The 21,263-nt window shown below is 36.3% G+C and overlaps 1 protein-coding gene across 1 annotated transcript; it reads left to right on the top strand.

Moving 5' to 3' along the window:
* The first annotated feature begins 124 nt into the window (after window positions 1–124).
* Window positions 125–21,184, top strand: LOC106710786 (receptor-type guanylate cyclase Gyc76C). The gene is made up of 24 exons (XM_045686828.1): window positions 125–523; window positions 9,675–9,876; window positions 10,025–10,222; window positions 10,473–10,538; window positions 10,612–10,852; window positions 11,097–11,243; window positions 11,366–11,562; window positions 11,735–11,912; window positions 12,008–12,168; window positions 12,513–12,803; window positions 13,015–13,134; window positions 13,494–13,634; window positions 13,967–14,038; window positions 14,118–14,207; window positions 14,288–14,363; window positions 14,587–14,745; window positions 14,849–15,038; window positions 15,210–15,350; window positions 16,963–17,185; window positions 17,385–17,529; window positions 18,560–18,762; window positions 18,942–19,077; window positions 19,206–19,374; window positions 19,866–21,184. The coding sequence occupies exons 2-24, from the start codon at window positions 9,703–9,705 to the stop codon at window positions 20,392–20,394; spliced, it is 4,047 nt and encodes a 1,348-aa protein (XP_045542784.1). The 5' UTR covers window positions 125–523; window positions 9,675–9,702; the 3' UTR covers window positions 20,395–21,184.
* Window positions 21,185–21,263: the final 79 nt, after the last annotated feature.

Genomic DNA, 21,263 nt, shown 5'->3' with positions numbered 1-21,263 from the left:
AATATTCACTTGATTACAATAATTAAGTTGAAAGTACAATAACATAAATAAATGTTACCTATTGCAAGATAAAGTAAAATATACGTTATAAATTTGCCTATGTAATAAGTTGGTATAATTTTCTACTTATATTCTTGTAATTTTAGATGCTTGAATCTTCTAATATTTTATAAACGTTTATACGTATCCTACTTCGGCTGTGGCACTGTGCATGTTAATCCGGATTCGCGGTCCACATTTCGCTCATTGTCATCATTGTGTTGCTTTATGTTTTAACACATTCATACCGTTTTATCGTGTCGAAGTATTTTTAGAATCCGATCCGTCGGTGGTTGTAGACTTTGATGTCTTTGTAAACATGATATTATTGTAAATACTTAGCCCGTCTTTATTATGGTCAAGTGAAATAGTTTTGTGGAATTTATTTGAAGATACTGAATTAATAATACAATTGTGATGAAAGTTTTTATTGTTTATGAAGAATATAGCGAACACATTCAAAGCTGATAATCTGGTGTTTATGGTAAGTCAAAACTATGTATACCTTCTTAAACATAATACATTCTTTATAAGTTTCTATTGACACTGGTACCTCTCACTTAATTTTCTACTATATTTGTGATATAATTAACAACTACTATACTATATTTATATAATGTATTTGTTATATAAAGTATGGTATGGGATAAAGATAAGACAAGAATATATTAAGCATGAAGGGACAAATAGTTTTATTTGCTGCTTTAAATGTGGTTATCAATGTGATGGTAAAAGAAAGTAGGTGCCCGATACTGGACTGTGAAACTTAAATTAAATAGATGACATAGATGATGCAAAAGTAAAAATATACATAATTAATGTATGCAGATTGCTTTTTAATATTATGATTAATCATTGTTTTCTAAGTTATATATTTCTTATTTACTTCTCCTTTCCTATAATACATAAATTTTGTGGTTACCACACTTAGAAGTGAGAAGTAAGTTGCTTAGAGTATATCAAAATAATTATGCAATTAAATATTACAAAGTTTATTAGAAGTTAAGTATTTAATGGTTGTATGGTGCTTTGTTTTTTCACAACTTGTATGGGTCTTTTATATTAGCAAATGATCTTTTATATGTGTACAAAACTTTAATGAAATAAACTGGCATAATATCCTACTTTGATTCTGTTTTGTGCAGATTTATAATTAATAGTGGTCTCTCATTGGTAGAAATTTGATCATAATTTGTAACCTAAGATTTTTTTTAAATTACGTTATGCACTTCTTTTAAAATTTAACTTTTTCAAATTTCACATTCATGAGTGGACCTAGCATAAATATTTGTGACAAAGGCCATATAATTTTCATTAACAAAATTTATATTAAAACTTGTGCAGCAAACTTATCAGGTGTAAAGTACACCAAAAATCTCATACTTATGTTGACATCATTACCAATGATGATACAAAAGTGTTTGTTTAATATTGTTTTCCAATTTTCTGATTTAAAATTGTATATACAATGGCCAGTAATAACAGTTTGTTGTATATAGGTACATAGTAACGTAATACATAGACATCATATTTCATTTTTTTGTTATATTTCTATTGTTTATAATCAGTTTGTTATACAATACAAATTTTTCCTGTTCATATGCATGTTACGAATTGCAGTCTATTTACTACTAATTAAATATATAATAAAAAAAAAATTATTACCATTGAGTATTGAGTTTTGTACAGTAAGTCACTAAAAGATCTGTACTAACTACTTCACATATTGATAAAGAGTATAATGCTAACTTTGCCTTCAAAGAATTATTGAAAGGCAGTTAGTGGTTTGTGATATCTAACTCAAATAAACAAACTCCTCCTTTTAGTAAATACTAGCTTTTACCCACGACTCCGTCCGCGCGGAAAAAAATAAATAAAAAACGGGCTAAAAATTATCCTATGTCCGTTTCCTGGTTCTAAGCTACCTGCCCACCAATTTTCAGTCAAATCGATTCAGCCGTTCTTGAGTTATAAATGGTGTAACTAACACAACTTTCTTTTATATATATAGATATAAACAAGATAAGAAAAAACTTTGACTAGAAAGTTTGGTGTTAATTTTTTATTAAAATTGTGTAAATAAGTTAAAATTATCATCATGTAGGTGTAGCATACTACACAAATATAGATAAATAATTTGTGAAATGAAAAGTTTATATCCCTTTTTCAAAGGAAATTTCATGAGCTGATAGACATGAAATTTGACTCATATTAATCAAAAAATAAAAATTCCAGTTACCAATGCTAACTCAATACACTTAAGAACTTTACTTGTGTTATCTTGTGTTCATATGTTATTTCATTGCGTAATTTACAAAAACAAGAGTGTTAGTGTTAGTATGGCGGGGGCGGGGGCGGCAAGGGGTGGTCATTTTTTATTATCTTTGGTGATGGGTGTGGTTGGGAGTGGCAGAACAAACATCGAAACGTCGGGATCGATACGATCGCGGACTATTCCGTTTCTGTATATCAATCAGATACAAGAAAAATCATTGTTGAATTTTTTTCTAACAACCATTTTTCTGTATCAGTTTTTAATAGCAGGAATTTAATATTTATTAGAATAACAATTTAAACGTAGAGAACATACGCCATTGGCGATTTTTGAACATTACATATTGTTGTGATTACAACGAAAATAGCTAGTACGAATGTTTTAAGATTTTATGAAGCATGTTTTTTGCATGAGTATCCAGTCCACAATCATTGTAGGCTTAACAATACATAGTGTTGAATGATAGATTATTTACTTATCTGCCTATTGCCTACACTATTCAGCAGCTTGTTGAGTGTAATAAGTAGTATCACTAATGATTTTGTGTGTAAATCTTTTATATTTATGGCTGACGTTTTATGGGTGTTACAAAAATAATAAAGTTATTATTTATATTATTTATCATTTTATAGTAATGTCTTAAGACAGTACCCATGTTGTTTTATCATTATACCATCATGCAATTCGTTTGTTTTGTTTTTTGTATTTACTACGATAGTTTTACAAAAATTAATGATCACTTATTCTGTGAATTTGTTGTTTACGTGTATAAATCTATCCCAGTAATTTATCACCCGCAATCGCAATAGTCAATACATATTCCAGGATACTAGCGTCGCGCCCGAACTCCATATAACACAACCTATGTTTTATAAGAAATTAATTCAGTTTGGATATCAATAATATAGGTTACGTTTTTGTTATTACTGTAAGTGTAAACCTGTTACATTAGTGGGTCTAATTAGAATGGTATAAAATAGATTGGAGTTGCAGTCGTTCTGTAACTCGAATGCGTTAATTTGATATCGTGTATGATAACTAGCTATCGAGCGTCTGGTATGGTAATGTAAAAATAAACCAGTGCATAAGTTATTTTTAACTTTAATTATTTTTACACAGTAAAGGGCAAACGAACTGACTGAACGCGTAATGCTAGTGATCATCGTCATTCTGGTATTTATATGTCCTTGAAGAAATAGCACAACTTTTATTAACCTAGAGTTTCAATAAATGTAATTGGGACCACTTTATCCTTCGTATTGGTTATCATAAAAAAGGTAAAAAGCTCGTTTCTTATTAAGAGTTGTGGGTAAAGATTATCACTTTTTATTTTGCATACTCGTCACTCTCCCTTGGAAATACGCATGTTGGGAATATATTCTTACTAGGTATCGCCCGCGACTCCATCCGCGTGGAATTATAAAAAAATAATTTAATAATTAGACTATGTGTTCTGCCAGACTATGTTCTACATCTATGCCAAATTTCAGCGAGATCCGTTCAGCCGTTCTGGAGATACTTTCTAACAAACATCCGTCCATCTAAACTTTCGCATTTATAATATTAAGTAAGAAGTAAGATAAATTATATAGTTACCTACCGTTTTGAATTCATGGTTATCATGTAAAGCCGAAAGCTTTAGCCCAGAGATATTGCTCAGTACGTGGCATTTTAGGTAAACCTTATAAACAGTAAAACAAATAAAAGATACGTAGGTTTTTTATTATTATGTTAGTGTTATACACGTAAGTATGCGTTATCTCTCTATGAGAGTTTGTATATATTTAAATTGTCACCGTCAAGGCTTTAGCAACCTGACCGCTGATTCAGCCTACTGCTTATACGTATTTAGTTACTATTTATAGCTCTGTAAATAGTAACCGAACACGAGGTTACAAATGCTTTATGTTAATAACCATGTTAGACAAATGACGTAATTTTCGGAATAAGTTTTATATAAATAACATTTTCAGACAGTTTTCGAAGTATTATTATCATATAGTGCATAGGTATATAAAAACTACAATAATAATCATATCTGACGTCATAACACTTTTGGTTTTCCGCATAATATGTTGAAGTCACAAGCCATTGTTACCGAATAAAGCTTAGAAACATCGATACTGGCATCTAAATTCCAACCAACATATTAATTTAAAGTTGTATAGTGTTAGCTAAAGTTACATTTATAAATGTTATTCAATTGTTAGTTTCATTTTTAAAATTATTGATTAATCAATATGCTCTGTACACTAACGTAGTACATATTAATACAAATAAAATATTGTATGTATTGTTTTCGTACGTTATCTTGTGTAAACTAAAGCTGGGAGAAGGCACTGACTGATTCTGGTCTAGTGTAGCTAAGACAGTTCCCACACGTATAATTTACCTGACAATATATTTGTTATTAAGATTTTTATTCCATTATTGTTTTTCAGGATCATAAATAAACATTTGTTGACAATTGGCGATGAATACAGCACGATATCGATATTTCTTAGTTATTTTGTTTATGTGAATGTTTTTTTAAAAGAAACTGAACAGAGTAATTTATGAGTTATGAAAAAAAAAAACGCATACCAGATTCAAACAAACATCCATTCATCCATCTAAACTTTTGCATTTATAATATTAGCAAGCATTGTAAAAAAAAATGTATTTTGTAGAAACTTTCATGTGTGCGTGTGTGTGTGAGGATTGTGGTTTGCTTGCAATAGTATTAAATGTATGCAATTCATGCTTTGTTTACAAATTGTTGTTATCGTGCTTAATCTAGGGCACCATTAAAACAAAACAAAAACATTTACATTTTATTTGTTGTGTTTTTAGAAGTTTATTGATTTTTTTTGATCAATTTAATAATGGCAAGTACTTTAAATATTTTTTTTTTGAGATACGAATATGTCTACATTAATCCTGATAAGTTTCGTTTTTTTGTCTGTGTTGTATGGCGCAGTCTTCTGATTTATCTGACGCGAAATTTGCATAATATAGTCGTGTGGCGAAAAAACCCCATGTAGACCTCTAGCTGGTATTCATAGTGCATGTTGTGCATACTACTGTTGTTTTTATAAGACATACTATCAATGTCATTCTTATTATTAAACATTATATTTCATCGTTTGTTTGTATTAAATCTGTTACCAAAACGTAAGCACTTATCAAAATGCATTTTGTTTATACGCCTTGTAAAACTTAGATATGCAATGCCTTTTGTAGATTTTTCATTCAATAAGTTTATAGGAAAACAGCGGTTAGTGTACAATTAATACGAGACATGATAAATAATATAGCCAATACACAAGTTTATTTATAGTTGAAACAACATTTATATGATTTCGTGGCAGAAATATTAATGACTGGCAGTTGCCCGCGAAATATAGTATTAAATAACGTAGCCTATGTCATCCGGGGGGAGGTCTCGGTAAAATAATTTTCCAAATCCGTTCAGTAATTTCGGAGTCTATTAATGCAAACAAATAGTCAAATCTATCCTCTTCATTATATTACTATAGATACCATCATAAAAACATGTCTTTCTTTTTTACGAGTGCTGTTTTGCATAGTATTTATCATTGACTGGTGACTAGCGGTGATCCTCATGAGTAATGTGTCGATGCAAATGAAATATCTAAGCAGATAATTCCGTTATCAGAAAACGTTCTCCGGTTACCAGCAATACCTATTTAACTGACGTAGGAAAACCCATGTTTTTATTGTTTCAATTTGAATTTGAAAAGAAATAAGACAATTAGGTTGCGTAGTAGTTTACGTGGTCGTTATATCCCTATAAATAGGAACTGTACTCACTATAATTTTTTATTTTTATGGTTAGTTGTTTGGTTTATAACAAAAGGTGGATGATCTGTGCCTAATATGTGATTAAACTTAATTATTTGCGTAACATGCTTATGCATATTGCTATCTTTTTGTACGATAAGTCGTATAAATGTGTCACTTCTTGACTTTCAAGTTCTTAGTTTTAATGGTTTGGAAATAGCGCTGGGGACGGAACATTTCACAACACGCCTGTGTGAGCTGTCTATCTCTGTCGTAAGGGCTTATGAATCTACTACCACTATATTGGTATCGCATAGTATTAGGTATAATAGAGTGTACAACTTCAGCCGCAAGCATGTTTCCGATTCCGCAAAATGTCATTATTATCGCATTACCTTTTTATTAAGATCTAAAAATAGCTAGAGAATGTTATCAGCGACGTTATCTCAAGGCGAGACGCGTCACACGCTGTGCCGTGCCATGCCATGCGTCGGTTGCAGAGATACCGGCCTATGCTACACTTGCAGTATGCCGTTCAACACCCTAAGATTCAAGTCTTTTGTGTTACGTTTCTGATACAATCTCAAAATTATGACCTCTATGTTGCTGTATTACTCTTTTGTAGAAGTGTTTCAAACCTTTAAATATAGCTATATGGCTACCTCTTTTCATATCCATGTTGTATGTACTGGGATTGTACCATTGATCAAAATACTTAGTAAATGTGACAAGATCTAATAATAAAGATATCATTAATTATCTCCTTTTTACATCAGGCTTATGATGAGGTTCCTCTAAAATGGGGAAACACTTCAAAGATGGCATGTAGCTTGCTGCCACGGGTAAAATGCTACGTTGCCCAAGAGTTACGTAGAATTTAAACCGATAAATCCTTTGATTGGTAGCTCTGTGTATTCCCTGCTTAACCCCTGCGCCACCGATACTCCAATCAATTATTATTTGTTTCTGTGTTATTTCATTTCAATAACTTAACGAAAAATGTAATGTGTGGCAAATGTCAAGACATGTATTGTGACGGTGGCGGCCGTGTTGTCAAAATAGCGTCACCAGCAATTGCTTTAATCGGTGTCCGGCTGCGAGTCAATTACTTACTTGACAGCGTGTGGAAGTAATTCCTACATTTGAGGGCGGAAAGCGCGCCGCGGGAATACTTCCCTTTGGCGTTAAGCGAGCTACAGAAATAGATCTACTCATTGACACGAATTACCCGGACACGTATGTTTTGAAGGAAATTAAAGTGTATGCTCATAAAACTTCTTAAAAACAGTGTCAGTGTCAGTATCTCCCAAACGAGAATAAAACTAAAAACATTGACTAGGGCCTAATCCGCAAAAGGAGATATATACAAGCAATTGAATCGAATTATACTTACATTTGTTGGTTTAACATTATCCATAGAATACCGTATTGTCTAATTTGTTATTGTTTTATCGACTTATGGGTAATCTTTTCTATTCTCGAAGGTGATTTTTCATGTTAAATATTACGTTGGCACAAATAATTTCTGTGTGTTATTGATTAACTTGTTAATAAGAATCAGTGTCACAGTTCCTAATCATAAAAATAACTCAACATTGCAATCAAGTCTCGATAATTAATTTACCGTAGGTTTCTGAGACCAAAATCTCCGTTGAAAACAAATTGTTACATCTGTTTTACATGCGAGGCATTCCCTACACAAGTGTCTCCTGACTACTTTTTGGGAAGCCCCGGCAACTTAGTTGTAAAGATTTACTTGAAATAAATATTTTTTTTTTGTTTTGTCAAAGATAATGATATGGATGACGATATGTTTTATAAAGATATTTTGATCTGGGAAACCTACGGTTAGAATTTTTTTGAAGTGTGTTAATTGTTATAATCATTCTTGTGTTATTTAAGGCTATTACAAAATAATGAAGAACTTGGTAATTCGAAAATCAATTATTTGGATTGAATTCTAAATTTAAACAACTTTTATGTAGTATCGATGATGATGATAAGAGATATCGTAACTACATATATGAAATTTTGTTAAATTTAGAACTGTTCTAAAACCCGGCAAACCGGCCAGTTCATCTTTCATTAAATAATCACTAATTTTGCATTCGCCTAGCGCGTTTTGGGTATGACTGTTTAGGTCGTGGAGTCCCACAATCGAATTAACATGTTCTAAGTGGTTAACAAAAAGTTTTGCAATGAGTGAAGTTTTTCTTCTTAGAAAAGGTTTCTATGCGACTTAAATGGTATAAATTTCTTCGTCTACTGAGACTTGGTTTATTTTGAGAAGCGAGCGCTCGAGCCCGTCTTGGGTACCGGTTGGCGCTACATATCAAAAGACAAACCCACCTAACAGGGCAATCTGCCCGGGGAACGCCACCGGCACTTAGATGAACACAACTAGAAAGTACTGGACCCAGATTATTAACTTACCAGACCTGATCACTATTCAATTAAAGACAAAAACAAGCCTTTTATTTATATAACAGTCACATGATCATTTACTTTAAATGTATTTAATTCTAAATTTAATTTGTTTTTACATGGAGTGGAATAAACCTTCTCTATATTTTTTTATATTATAAGGTGGCAAACGAGCAAGTTGCCACATGAATTCGCCGAAATAGCGCCTTTCGTCTGTGTGGTATTTCACCACTCGACCCGGCTCATTCGTTCACCCAATAAATGTTATTGCAGGATTAATTACTATAAAACTGGCTGCAAATAAGTAATCAGCACTTTAAACTAAGTTGAGAGCTTAAGTTAGAATACATCACTAATGCACCCGAAGACCTAAATATGTAAATAAAAAATATTTTCTATGACTATTCTGTTATTCCCTGACTCAGCGTTATAATGATTTACTACAATATTATTACTAAACGACGTAAAACAATTGACGCAACTATTTAATTGTTAACACAAACCGCGGAAGACGTCACACATTTTAGATTTAATTCGTTACTATATTTGTTGTTCATGTTAAGCTGGGTACAGACCGACGTTACGAAGTGTAACATTCGAATCGAGCGGCTCATTGCTCGCTAGTTTCTCCATAACAGTACGTAGGTACGGACTACGTGAATGATCGCCGTGTAACATGTTACACTAAACCCCGTAACTTTGATTAGTATCCAGCTATATACAACTGCTAGTGTTTGTCCATCCAACCTATCTGTAAAAAATCATTTATTGTATTATTTGATATCGGGATTGTCAATTACAACCTAAAATGAAAAAAAAAAAAATGATTATTCTTCTAATCCGCATCAATAGGTAATACGTGCAGTTAAGATTGACTGAATGTAGTAAAGCACGCGATGACGTCTATGCAAACTGTGACAATGCAATTGCCAATTAGTCAGCAATGGTGATTACTGTCATCCGAAGTAGTTTAGGAGGGAGGGCTATGTTTGAGGTGAATTCAATAATCAAGCTCAACTTCTTAAAGCAATTTTTGATGTCTTTCTCTTTTTGATTACTATACAAATATGTAAAATTGATTTCAATTACACCAAGCAGGTTGATGTATCTTTTTTTGTTAAACTTGATTGGATTTTTTTTTGTATCTCGGCAGCTGTTAGTACCGCGGTGAAGGCGACGGCATGTGGCGCGGCGCGCGGGTGCTGGTGCTCGCGGCGCTGGGCCTACTGGCCGGGCCTTCAGCCGCCGCCAAGAAGTACAACATCACCATCGGCTACCTGCCGTCGATCAAAGGCGAGCACAGGGACAGGCAGGGCCTTGCCATCTCCGGCGCCCTCTCCATGGCCCTAGAGGAGGTTTGCATTACATATTGACATGCATTCAGATATAAGAACGCTCTTTTTAAAGTATAAATAATAAACAGAATTTATGAGTAGGTTGACACTGCTTTGTAATCTCAATATATAGGTACATACACATTATAAGGTTTGTTGTCGTTTTCAGATCAACAACAGCTCGGTCATCCTACCCGACGTGCAGCTGCTGCTGGAATGGAACGACACGCGCTGCGACACGGTGACGGCGACGCGGCTGCTCACCGATATGAGCTGTTCCGGCGTTGTGGCCTTCTTCGGCCCCGAGGGTCGCTGCCACACAGAGGCTATCATCGCACAGTCTCGAAATCTACCTATGATCTCCTATGTGAGTATTAATGATCTGCATCATGCAAATTTAATCGGTCAAATCTTGAAAAGTTGACAGTGCAAAGTGCATTGCGAACTTTCAAAGCAACAGTTGTATTATTGTTATTATTTATATGCGACACACATTTAAAATTCATGTTTTTTTGTAAAGTTAGTCTAACGAGCTAAGTCGGTAAAATACTCGTCTTTAATATAATTTTTCCATTGATATAACATAAAATCTTATTAAAACACTTATTTTATTTCAGAAATGTTCAGATTACCAAACTTCAACATTGCCAAATTTTGCTAGACTGGAGCCGCCTGACACTCAGGTATATACGTCTATATACTTTATAAAAAGATGCACATGGACCCAATAAACTCATATGTATGGCAACTTTTCAGGCGACGAAATCTGTGTTATCTTTATTGAGGTACTACAGATGGAATAAGTTTTCGATATTATACGAAGAGTCGTGGGTGACGGTCGCGCTGACTCTGGAGAACCACGCGAAGCAGAACAACATGACGGTGAACCACCAGCGGCCCGTCATCGACGGCTTCAAGTGCTGCGAGGAGAAGATGACCTGCTGCGCGCCCGGCTTCTGGTACCAGTTCATACAGGAGACCAAGAACAAGACTAGAAGTTAGTTCCTTTTCATTTTTTATTAACCCCTAATTAGTCAATCGTAACGTGGATAGGCTGGAGCTCTTCTATTGACATGTGTGTGAATCGATATCTTTTAACAAAGACCCGTGTCACTTTTTTTAAAACTTTTTTAGTTTCATTAGTTCTTATTCAAGAACATTCTAGCGATCATTGTTGTGATATACCGTATTGGTATTTTTTTTATTAGCGTATAATTTTAATGTGATATGTTTTTTTCCAGTTTACGTGTTCTTGGGCTCTACGTCTGGTCTCATAGAAATGATGACAGCTATGGAGTCGCTACAGTTGTTCGCTAAGGGGGAGTACATGGTTATATTTGTTGATATGATGACGTACTCCTCAAAGGACTCATTGAAGTATATTATAAGTAAGTGTTTATTTTAGATTTTTTACTAAAATTGGTTTATTTACATATTTTATATTATTTTATAATGTACTTCTTACTTAAGTTATACTAAGTTAATTATGGATTATGTTGTGTTTTTATAGATACTGAAGATCGTGGATCTAAATTGGTGTGTCCGAACACACCGGAGTTTAGGAAGCGGGCGCAGTCACTGCTAGTTGTGGTATCTTCTGAACCAACTGGCGGTTATGCGAACTTCACATCCAAAGTTCGACAGTATAACAATATGAAACCATTCGAATTTCCATTGCCGACAGTTTTTGGAGATAGATTTACCAAGGTAATATTTTAAAAGGGTTATTAAGGTTTAAGATATTAATTAATTAGACTTAAGTTGATACTGTTATTGCTAATCTAATATAATATTGTTTTAAAATTGAACAAGGATGAAAATTTTTTATAAACCACAATTAAATAGAATGTTTCGTAAAATATTTAAATATTGTTTTCAGTTTGTATCAATATATGCGGCATATTTGTACGATTCTGTGAAATTGTATGCCACAGCTTTGGATAAACTAATAAAAGAAGAGACTGACAAGGAACAACTCACTTACAAGAAACTGATGAGCATCGCAACTAATGGTTCTCGAATTGTTGCTGAAATGATAAAATCTTCGCCGTACAAAAGTAATTTTTTTTATTCATATTTATTTGCTTCTTTAGTAAATACTACTATATACTTACAATATTACAATTACAATTCTAATTTATATAAATTTAAGGTGTATCGGGTATGTCGATCCGACTGGACGAGCGCGCAGACTCTGAGGGTAACTTCTCCGTGTTGGCCTTCAAGCCCACCAACTTCAGTGACAACAACATCAACTGCTCCTACAGCATGGTGCCCGTTGGCAACTTCCAGCAGTCCACTCGCAAATTCCCTGTGAGTTGTCAAATGTGTTAAAGCGACATATTTTGAATGTCGAAAGAAACAGAACTTGTTCCTGCTTCTGTGGGCCTAGTACGAGTATTTGTGACAATTGCCTTCATATCGTCATTGTTTAAAATTAGTATGAGATTGTTTTACAAATTTTATCGATGACGACATGATAGCGATTGTCACAAATATTCGTGCTAGGCCCACTGAAGAGCAAATGAATGCTTGAAAACACTAGTGTAGATGCTTTAGCTAAAATATTCTTGTATGTCTCTTCATACTTGAAAAAACACAAAAATTGAGTCATTTATTTTTATATACATTTTAAATTTACCCCTTTAATGTTACAGGAATACAAATTAAATCCCCGTTTGCCGATCGATTGGCCGGACAGTGTGAAGCCCGAGGACGAACCATCTTGCGGGTTCCTCAATGAAAAGTGTCCCAAGGATGAATCTCAAATCACATCGCTGGTGGTGGCGGGGACGCTCGCTGTCACACTGTTCTGTGCTCTCGTCGTCACCATCAGTATATACCGCAAATGGAAGATAGAACAAGAGATAGAAGGATTGCTTTGGAAGATAGATCCGCATGAAATAGCCGGATATTTAGGCAGCGGCCTCGTGTGGTCACCTAGTAAGGTAATATCGATTAGTTTTTCTGACGCTTTTATCAAGTACTTATATTTAGTGAAAAATATACACGATTTTTACTGTTTTGTTTAATTTTTGATACGATTGGTGATGTTTATATGATGTGAAGAACTTCAATTAGTTAGTAATACAGTAGTATGAATTATGAATATTTCTAGACTGGACATGGAATTTTTTTAAAGTAAGGTTACGTATACAGTTGAGCCTGGCGAGCGGTATATCGTGCGAGAGTCGATGTTGCACTCAGATCTTCACAACGACAGCGCACTACCGCGGCAACGTCGTGCGCATCAAGGAGCTCAAGTTTGCCAAGAAGAAAGTTAGTATTTCTATTCTCTTTGTTAATTTGTAAATATATACGATATACACGACGCAGAATCCGCAGAACGGACGGCCGATGGGGCCGCAAAGTAGAGGGGGCGGCCAAGTACAGGTCGAATGGATAGATCATCGTGGCGATCTTTGCCAAGCAGTGGGCGTTCCGAGGCTGAATAGATAGATAGAAAGATACACAATGTAATCATCATATTTAAAATAGTTTTTTTATTTTAATATTAGTCAAAAAGTGAACTTATTTTGGATTTTTTTTTGTTTGTGGTGGGAGTCAGTTGATTTGTAAAATGCGATAAATTTAGTGATATGTAATTATAGTGTTGTAAGTAAATGTATGTTGTGCAGGACATATCTCGTGACGTGATGAAGGAGATGCGGCTGCTGCGCGAGCTGCGACACGACAACTTGAACTCGTTCATCGGCGCGGTGGTGGAACCTCTGCGGGTGCTCCTCATCACCGACTACTGCGCCAAGGGCAGCTTGTATGTGAGTATATGAAAAATTTGGCAGCGAGGAACACCTCGTTAAAATTATATTTAATACTAGCGATCGCCCGCAACTTCGTCATTGCAGAATTAATAAAAAAGAAACCTATACCCAGCCTGGATCAACTTACTTCCCGTCGGAATTGATCCAGCTGTTGCTGAAATTACCCGAAAGAAACATACAGACGGACAAAAATTTAAAAAAATGGTTTTTCGTTATTATATCCAGATACTCCAATTTTATTCATATGTATGGATAGGAATTTTTGGTATGGACTAAAGTAGGAATTAATAGTTAAAACATCGTATATATGGAGTTGTATTTTTTTACAGGACATTATCGAAAATGAAGACATTAAGTTGGACAAAATGTTTATTTCTTCGCTAATTCATGATCTCATTAAGGTATTTATTGAATATTAATTGGTTGATTTAATTTCATTAACTACACTAAAGTTTTATTTAATAAAATTGTATATTTCAGGGTATGATATTTATTCATACATCGCCGTTAATATTTCACGGCAATCTGAAATCTTCTAACTGTGTAGTTACATCTCGTTGGATGCTGCAGGTAAAGTTTTATCATCTCAATATTGTATCGTTATAAAATAAGTGGAATTATATCTTTTTGAGATACTTATTGTTTTACAGGTTACTGATTTCGGTCTCCATGAGTTACGATATTGCGCCGAAAACGAATTTGTTGGTGAACATCAATATTACAGAGGTAATCATAGCTTTTGGCGGATACATTCAAATCTAGTTTTTTTTTTAATATTTTGCGATATTCCGCTACTGGATATCATTCCATAGATACACTTATCTGATTACAGTAAATGGGTATCAAAGTTATCAATCTTTCCACCCTTTCGACTACTCCGATCTAATTCAGATATGACGCCTTTATTCGGCAGAGTTAGTATGTTTAAACATACGTTTAACTCTTGCAGGTCTGCTGTGGAAGTCTCCGGAGCTGCTGCGTCAGCTGGATGACCCCAACGGCACAGTGGGCGGCACTCAGAAGGGCGATGTGTACGCCTTCGGAATTATACTTTACGAAATCATCGCTAGACGTGGACCTTTCGGACTTACTACCTTGGAACCCAAAGGTACATATAACATAAAGTATTTAACAGGAAATTCCAAAGTAAATAGTAAGGCTAAGCTTAATATATGACTTAAAGTAAATTTCCATTATCTTTTGATTTCCAGATATAGTAGATAGAGTGAAGAGAGTGAAGGGTGAGGGCGAGGAGGTGTTCCGGCCGGACACGAGCGCGCTGGAGGGCGTGGCGGAGGAGTACGTGGTGTCCTGCATGAGGGACTGCTGGGCGGAGGACCCCGCACTGCGACCGGACTTTCCCACCATACGTAGCAGGCTCAAGAAGATGAAGTCCGGCAAGTAAGTTTACTCAAAGAAATAACATTAAAAAATGAACAAAGTTATTCTATTTATTACACTAAATAATAATGGCCGCTCTCAACTCTATTCTACTAATATAATCTGTTGTATGTTATAAAAATAATGTGTAACGTAAGCAAAGTAAATAAAAATTTTAATGTGTAAATTTAGGTCAAGAAATATAATGGACCAAATGATGGACATGATGGAGAAGTACGCTAATAATTTAGAAGAACTAGTCAACGAGAGGACAAGGCTATTGATTGAAGAGAAGCAGAAAACCGAAGATTTGTTACATAGAATGCTACCAAAGTAAGTATACAAGTTTCATTAGTTTGTATATAACAAGGGTGTGATAAATATATCTATTGGTATTTTAAACACGATACACAATTTTTCTCGTCTACCTTCCATTGTCCAAAGACAAATCTAGACAAACAAGACACAAAAAAAACAATCCTTTTTCACTTACAGTACTTAATACTAATTTTAAAATTACCTTTATAAAAGTCTGTTTTAAGAAAACTTTGATTTTGTTATAAACCCCATCAGATCATTAACCACATGTTTTGTCATTAATTATATTTATAATAGTTGATAATTAGTAAGTGTAAGGCCTGCGGGAAGAATGTGGCGAGGGCCCCATATGCATGAGATACAGAAAGTATTCCTTTATGTAATTACTCCTTAGTTATAATGCGGTTATGTACTGTTACTGTTACTAATACGAGGTATGTAACATTGTTGTAATGTAAATGTGAGCACAGTTACTGGAGACGCAAATACAACAAGCTGTATCGCACTGCTGGTTGCGGCGCGAGCGGCGCTCACCGCTTTACATCCAGTCCGCTCGTACCCACGTCCGCTTGTACTCACAACCCGACCAAGTCTCGCTAAATACTATCCGGCGACGGTTTATCACTGTTCTATCCCAGCTATAAATCATTATTTTCAAATTTATAATATTTATTCGTATGCAATTCGATAAAAAATATCAAATTATAACGCTTCGTAGTATCGATTCGAGGTCATAGTGTAGACTGCTCGTTGGTAGTGCTTTCCGATCTGATCGACGTGGACTTGATGTAAAACAGGTGTACATGCTTTTGTTACAAAAAAGAGGCAAAAAAAAACCATCTAATTGTATTCACTTTGTTGTACTTGTGTTCTTTTCCAGATGTGGAGGTTGAATCCATTATAGAAATGTCGTGAAAATGTCTTGAGGTAATTAACTCCCTACTGGTGATTGTAGTTAATACGGTTTGTGTCACGCTGTAGGAGCCGCAGCGATGCCGCGGGCTCGCCGCGTGCCCCCCGCGTGCCCGCCGCGTGTTCGCCTCACTTTTCCCATTAACCGAGTACAAATAGAGCTTGCTTGGGATTTTTGGTGATTTTGCATAACGCATTATGGTCGGTGTTGGCATTTTCATAGTTTCTCCCTATAAAGTTGGTAGGGGATCGTTTAGGGGTGATTGAATTTAGAATTTTTCTCTTAGATAAGTCTTGGTTGTAAGTAGAGAAAGCATGCCTTTTATTGAATTACATTATTTGTTATATTTTGTATATATTATACTCACGACATTTATTATATTCACGACGCACTATAAATTTAATGATTACCTCAATTAACATTCAATTTAAGAAGTTTTTAAAAGTTTAAAACATTTCTATTTTTATCACATTATAAGGCATTATTTAACATAATATAGTTTATAAAATGTATTTTAATTTATTTATAAAATTAAATAAATAAATAAAGTATGTATTATATTTAATGTAATTAGTGGTAGTGGTATATTTGAGCATGGTAATTAGTGAAACAAAATTTTAGATATATCGTTGAAATGCGTAACAGTTTAGCTGTAGTTCATTTTGAAAATTGAATATGAAAAAAAAATATTATGACATGTCTATATTGTTTTAGGTCTGTGGCGCGGCGGCTGACGACCGGCGAGGGCGTGGAGCCGGAGTCATTTGACTCTGTGACAATATACTTCAGTGATATTGTCGGCTTCACCGCCATGTCTGCGGAGAGCACGCCGCTGCAGGTCGTCAACTTTCTCAACGACTTGTACACGGTTTTCGATAGGATTATAAGAGGCTACGACGTGTACAAAGTAGAAACTATAGGAGACGCATACATGGTGGTGAGTTTAACTTTACGCTATTTTTTTTTCTAAACCTCGTATAACTAAGAACTATCTTTGATAGGTAAAAGATATATTTTTTTCTTGTGAAAGCATTTTGTTAATGAATAACCTCAAAGCAACAGACCATCGCTAGTATTGTATTTTTTGCATTATAATTAAGTGTGAAATTAACATAATTTTGTGACGTATGTTGCAGGTGTCAGGTTTGCCGATCCGTAATAATGACCGTCACGTGGGCGAGATCGCGTCTATGGCGCTTGAGTTGCTCAACGCAGTCAAGACGCACAAAATTGCACACAGACCCAACGAAACACTCAAACTGAGAATAGGCATTCATACAGGTATGAATATCATTATGGAAAATTTACATATTATAAAACAACTAGCTATTACCTGCATCTGTCTCACAATGATCTAATGGTAGTTTTTTGACATTGACAGGTCGTCTACAAGTTTTAAGACCTAAGTGGGCAAAAATTTACAAAAATTTTTCGAAAGTCTAATGGTGCATCCACACATGCCCGGCGGCACGGCCGGCGGCCGACCCGGCGGCCAGGCCGCCGGCCATCCCGATCTTAGCCTTAGCCATCCCATGCGGCACGCGCGGCTTTTGGTTGCCGGCGGCAGTTTGCTTGCGGCTTCGATACGGAGTTGTAGTGTTGTAGTATTCGTGAATAACATAATTTCATATACTTAAATAACGAAACGACAGAACTTAACTGGGATGATGGTGCAGTACTTTTACTTACAGAAAAGTATCAAGAAAATGAACTATTATGGAATCCAAGGCATATGGATTTCAAGAATCGCAACAATGAATTATTATTTTATGAATAATAACATACAACACTACACTTGCGATACACGCAACTATATTGTAGTCCAACTTTCTTCTTAACAAAATCTTCCAATCCTACGTACACAATTAACTGACAAAAGTCACAACACTATTGCGAAAACTGCAACCGCATCTGCAGGCCGCCGGTAAAGCCGGCGTCAAATTCAGCGGCAAGGCGGTCTGAAAGCCAGCGGCAAACCCGGCGGCACAAGCCGGCGGCATGTGTGGATACGCCATTACGATGCAACTCCAAACAATTGATTTGCAACTTATGACCTGAGTTCTCGTAGTAATTCCTTACTATTCCAATTGGTACATTCAAATACATGAGCAAATTAAGCCATATTTTTGTGGAATTTCGAACTTATGGAAATGGCAACATTAAACCGTGCAACTGCTGCTCCCTGATTGGTCAAAATATGACGCTGTCAAGATAAAAATGTTCAAATATTTTCCGACTGTCACAAGATTCTTGTCGAACTATAATGTAACTGCAACCTTTAACAGTATGTCATAGATTTGTTTATGTGTAGGTGCGGTGGTGGCGGGTGTGGTGGGTCTGACGATGCCACGCTACTGCCTGTTCGGGGACACCGTGAACACCGCCTCGCGCATGGAGTCCAACGGCGAGCCTCTGCGCATACACATCTCGCCCAGCTGCAAGCTGGCCCTCGACAAGATCGGCGGATACCTCGTCGAGCCCAGGGGAACTATACCCATCAAGGGGAAAGGACAGGTGATTGTTTTAAGTTAGAGAGATACAAAAATACTTTCCAGAGCTCTATAGTATTAATATACAAGTGGGTGATGAATGTCACGAAATATTTGTATTGTATAACGTCATCTCATTGTCCATTATATTAGAAATTATGAACATCAAAATTAGATATTTAAAGTTTACTTAAATGGTTCCAGTTGCAAACATATTGGCTAGTCGGTGCAACAGAGAAGGCGATACAAAAGAGGCCCGTAGAGGGTGAGGAGCGGCCGCTGTTCCGGCGACCACGCAGGAGTCCGCGACTGACCGACTCCAGACATCCTTCTTTATCAGGTGAGTAACTATATATTCTTGAAAATGGTGCTCATTTTTTTAACTCATTTGTGTTTAATTTATTAAAGAACATTGTATAATTTTTCCACGCCTTTAGTGCACAATAATATTAAAATTGTTTGATATAGAACTGAAGAATGATGCCGGGTGGGCTATGAGCGGAGTGCGACAGCGACTCCATAGCGGCGCCTCGCTGCCCGCCGCGCCCCCCGCACTGCCCCCCGCCCTGCCCGCGCCCTCCTCGCCCGCACCGCGTCGTGCCCGCAACGACCGCCTCGACCACGCGGCACGCGCCAGGTTAGATTACTTTAATAAACATTATGAGGGCATTACACAGATCAATAAAACCCTAAACTAAAGCTATTTAGAATTCCATCATTAATCAAGTAAGTGGTATAGTGGAAAGTTATTAGTTTCAGTACGTTGTTCGCCTCTTTAGTTCTGTGAGCTGTCTCCGGGAGCTGCGGTCCGGCGCGCCGCAGCCACTCGCGCATATTGTCTCCTACTAGGCGCGCCTTGACTTTACAACTTTAATTACTTCAAGATAACGCGAGAGGCAAGTGGGCGTGTGCTTGCTTGTTGCGTTCAAACTTCACATACTCTGCTGTCAAGGAATGCGACATTGTTTGCCGTGAACATTCTGTGTTATTGACTTATTGTGTTAATTAATTAAATCACATTGTATAATTTGTGCGTCATTATTATTATACTGTTTTTTATTTAATTAAGAACAGATCTGAGGTTACATATCTTTGTCCTTTGTGACGCAAATAATAATTTGTTTACAGACACGCACTGAGTTCGATAGCGTCGTCCACGGCGTGCGAGACTGACGGCATCTCGGAGACGTCTGTGGGCGTGTGCGGCGCCGGCGGGGCGGTGTCGCTGCGCGGCGCGCACTCGCTGGACTTGCTGGCGCCGCGTCGGGACGCACGTCTGCGCCGCGGACACACTACGCGCTCGCTCGACGCCGACGTCGCCATCTCCACAGTATCCGGTCCGCTCTTCAACGGCACCATTATCGGTATCGTGACCGACGACCCCCCAAAGACGGGCGAGGACAGCCCCCTACTGCGCAAAAGCAGCCTGCACAACAAGCTGGAGCGACCCAAACGTAAAGTGCACGACGCAAACTACATCGAATTCTATAAGAAGTGGCGGTCGCTGGAAAACATGGCGGATGTGAAAGGAGAGGCCCGCAAGCTGCCGCGCTTCGCCATCCGCTCCTGGCTGCTGGGCATCTTCAGTGGCACGCGCAGCAGCAGCTCCTCCTTGCGCCGCGCACCTCCGCTGCTCGACCGCGAGTCCGCCGTCTAGTCGGGCATCGGTGCAGTACAAAAAACACTTCAATACGAAATGATGCAATTTGATGCAAATGAAAGAGTCGCACCAGATTGTGTTGGACCTGTCTTATTGTAGTATTGCACCTCGGGCAGTGAGTAATTCTGTTATAAATCACTGTCTTCTACTTGTAAGGTGCGCGACTTCTCTTCAACTTGTAAGCTAGATCTGCCACTGATCTGTATAATCATGTCAACTCAACCCCAAGGTTAATTATTTTATCTTTTAGATTTGTTTTGTATCAAATTTTCCAGTCGATTATCAAAGATATGGAACAAAAGGCCTATTAGAATATTTTTTGTTAGTATTGCCCGTGTAGTAAAGTTTACATCTGCCACAAATCAGCAGACTACCGTTTTCCAAATTACATGTTTTAACAAATATTCTAATATTAGTGTGTACAAGCGTATTTTATTGTGGCTGCTTCAGTGTAATATTTTTTTATTATGATTTCTATTCAATAATTTGGTAGATCCAATTAATTCTACTGTAGACTTGTTTTTGTTGTCTTGTATAAGTGTATAATTATATTGATACTATTAGAAATTGCAATGGATCTATGATAACTTTACTATATTATAAATATGTTAAAATAAATAAACAAGAAACGTGGGACAGACTAGTCTATCTATCTATGAATCCTGCACTCGAATCATTTAAATGTATATTAGAATTATATGTATATGAAATGCTGTTGTAAATAATATGTGTAAGTAAAACGATGTTACCGTAAATTGTGAATTAAGAGTTTAATGTTATTAAATAATTTCTATTGAACAAGTTCTCTTAATAATACTGACATAGATCACATTACTGCCGGCCGCCGTCTGGTGACGTCACGAGCG

Source organism: Papilio machaon, chromosome 4, assembly GCF_912999745.1.
Source record: "Papilio machaon chromosome 4, ilPapMach1.1, whole genome shotgun sequence".
Taxonomy (NCBI): Eukaryota; Metazoa; Arthropoda; class Insecta; order Lepidoptera; family Papilionidae; genus Papilio; species Papilio machaon.
Note: the sequence above shows the minus strand (reverse complement) of the source record. Positions and strands in the feature narration are given on the sequence as shown.

What these genes read in the sequence shown, in the direction of transcription:
- LOC106710786 (XM_045686828.1), top strand. Translation starts at nt 9,703, where the DNA reads ATGTGGCGCGGCGCGCGGGTGCTGGTGCTCGCGGCGCTGGGCCTACTG. An exon ending in TCGTGTGGTCACCTAGTAAG is followed by an intron (nt 12,804 to 13,014) that starts GTAATATCGATT and finishes TTACGTATACAG; the next exon opens with TTGAGCCTGGCGAGCGGTAT. An exon ending in CATCTCGTTGGATGCTGCAG is followed by an intron (nt 14,208 to 14,287) that starts GTAAAGTTTTAT and finishes ATTGTTTTACAG; the next exon opens with GTTACTGATTTCGGTCTCCA.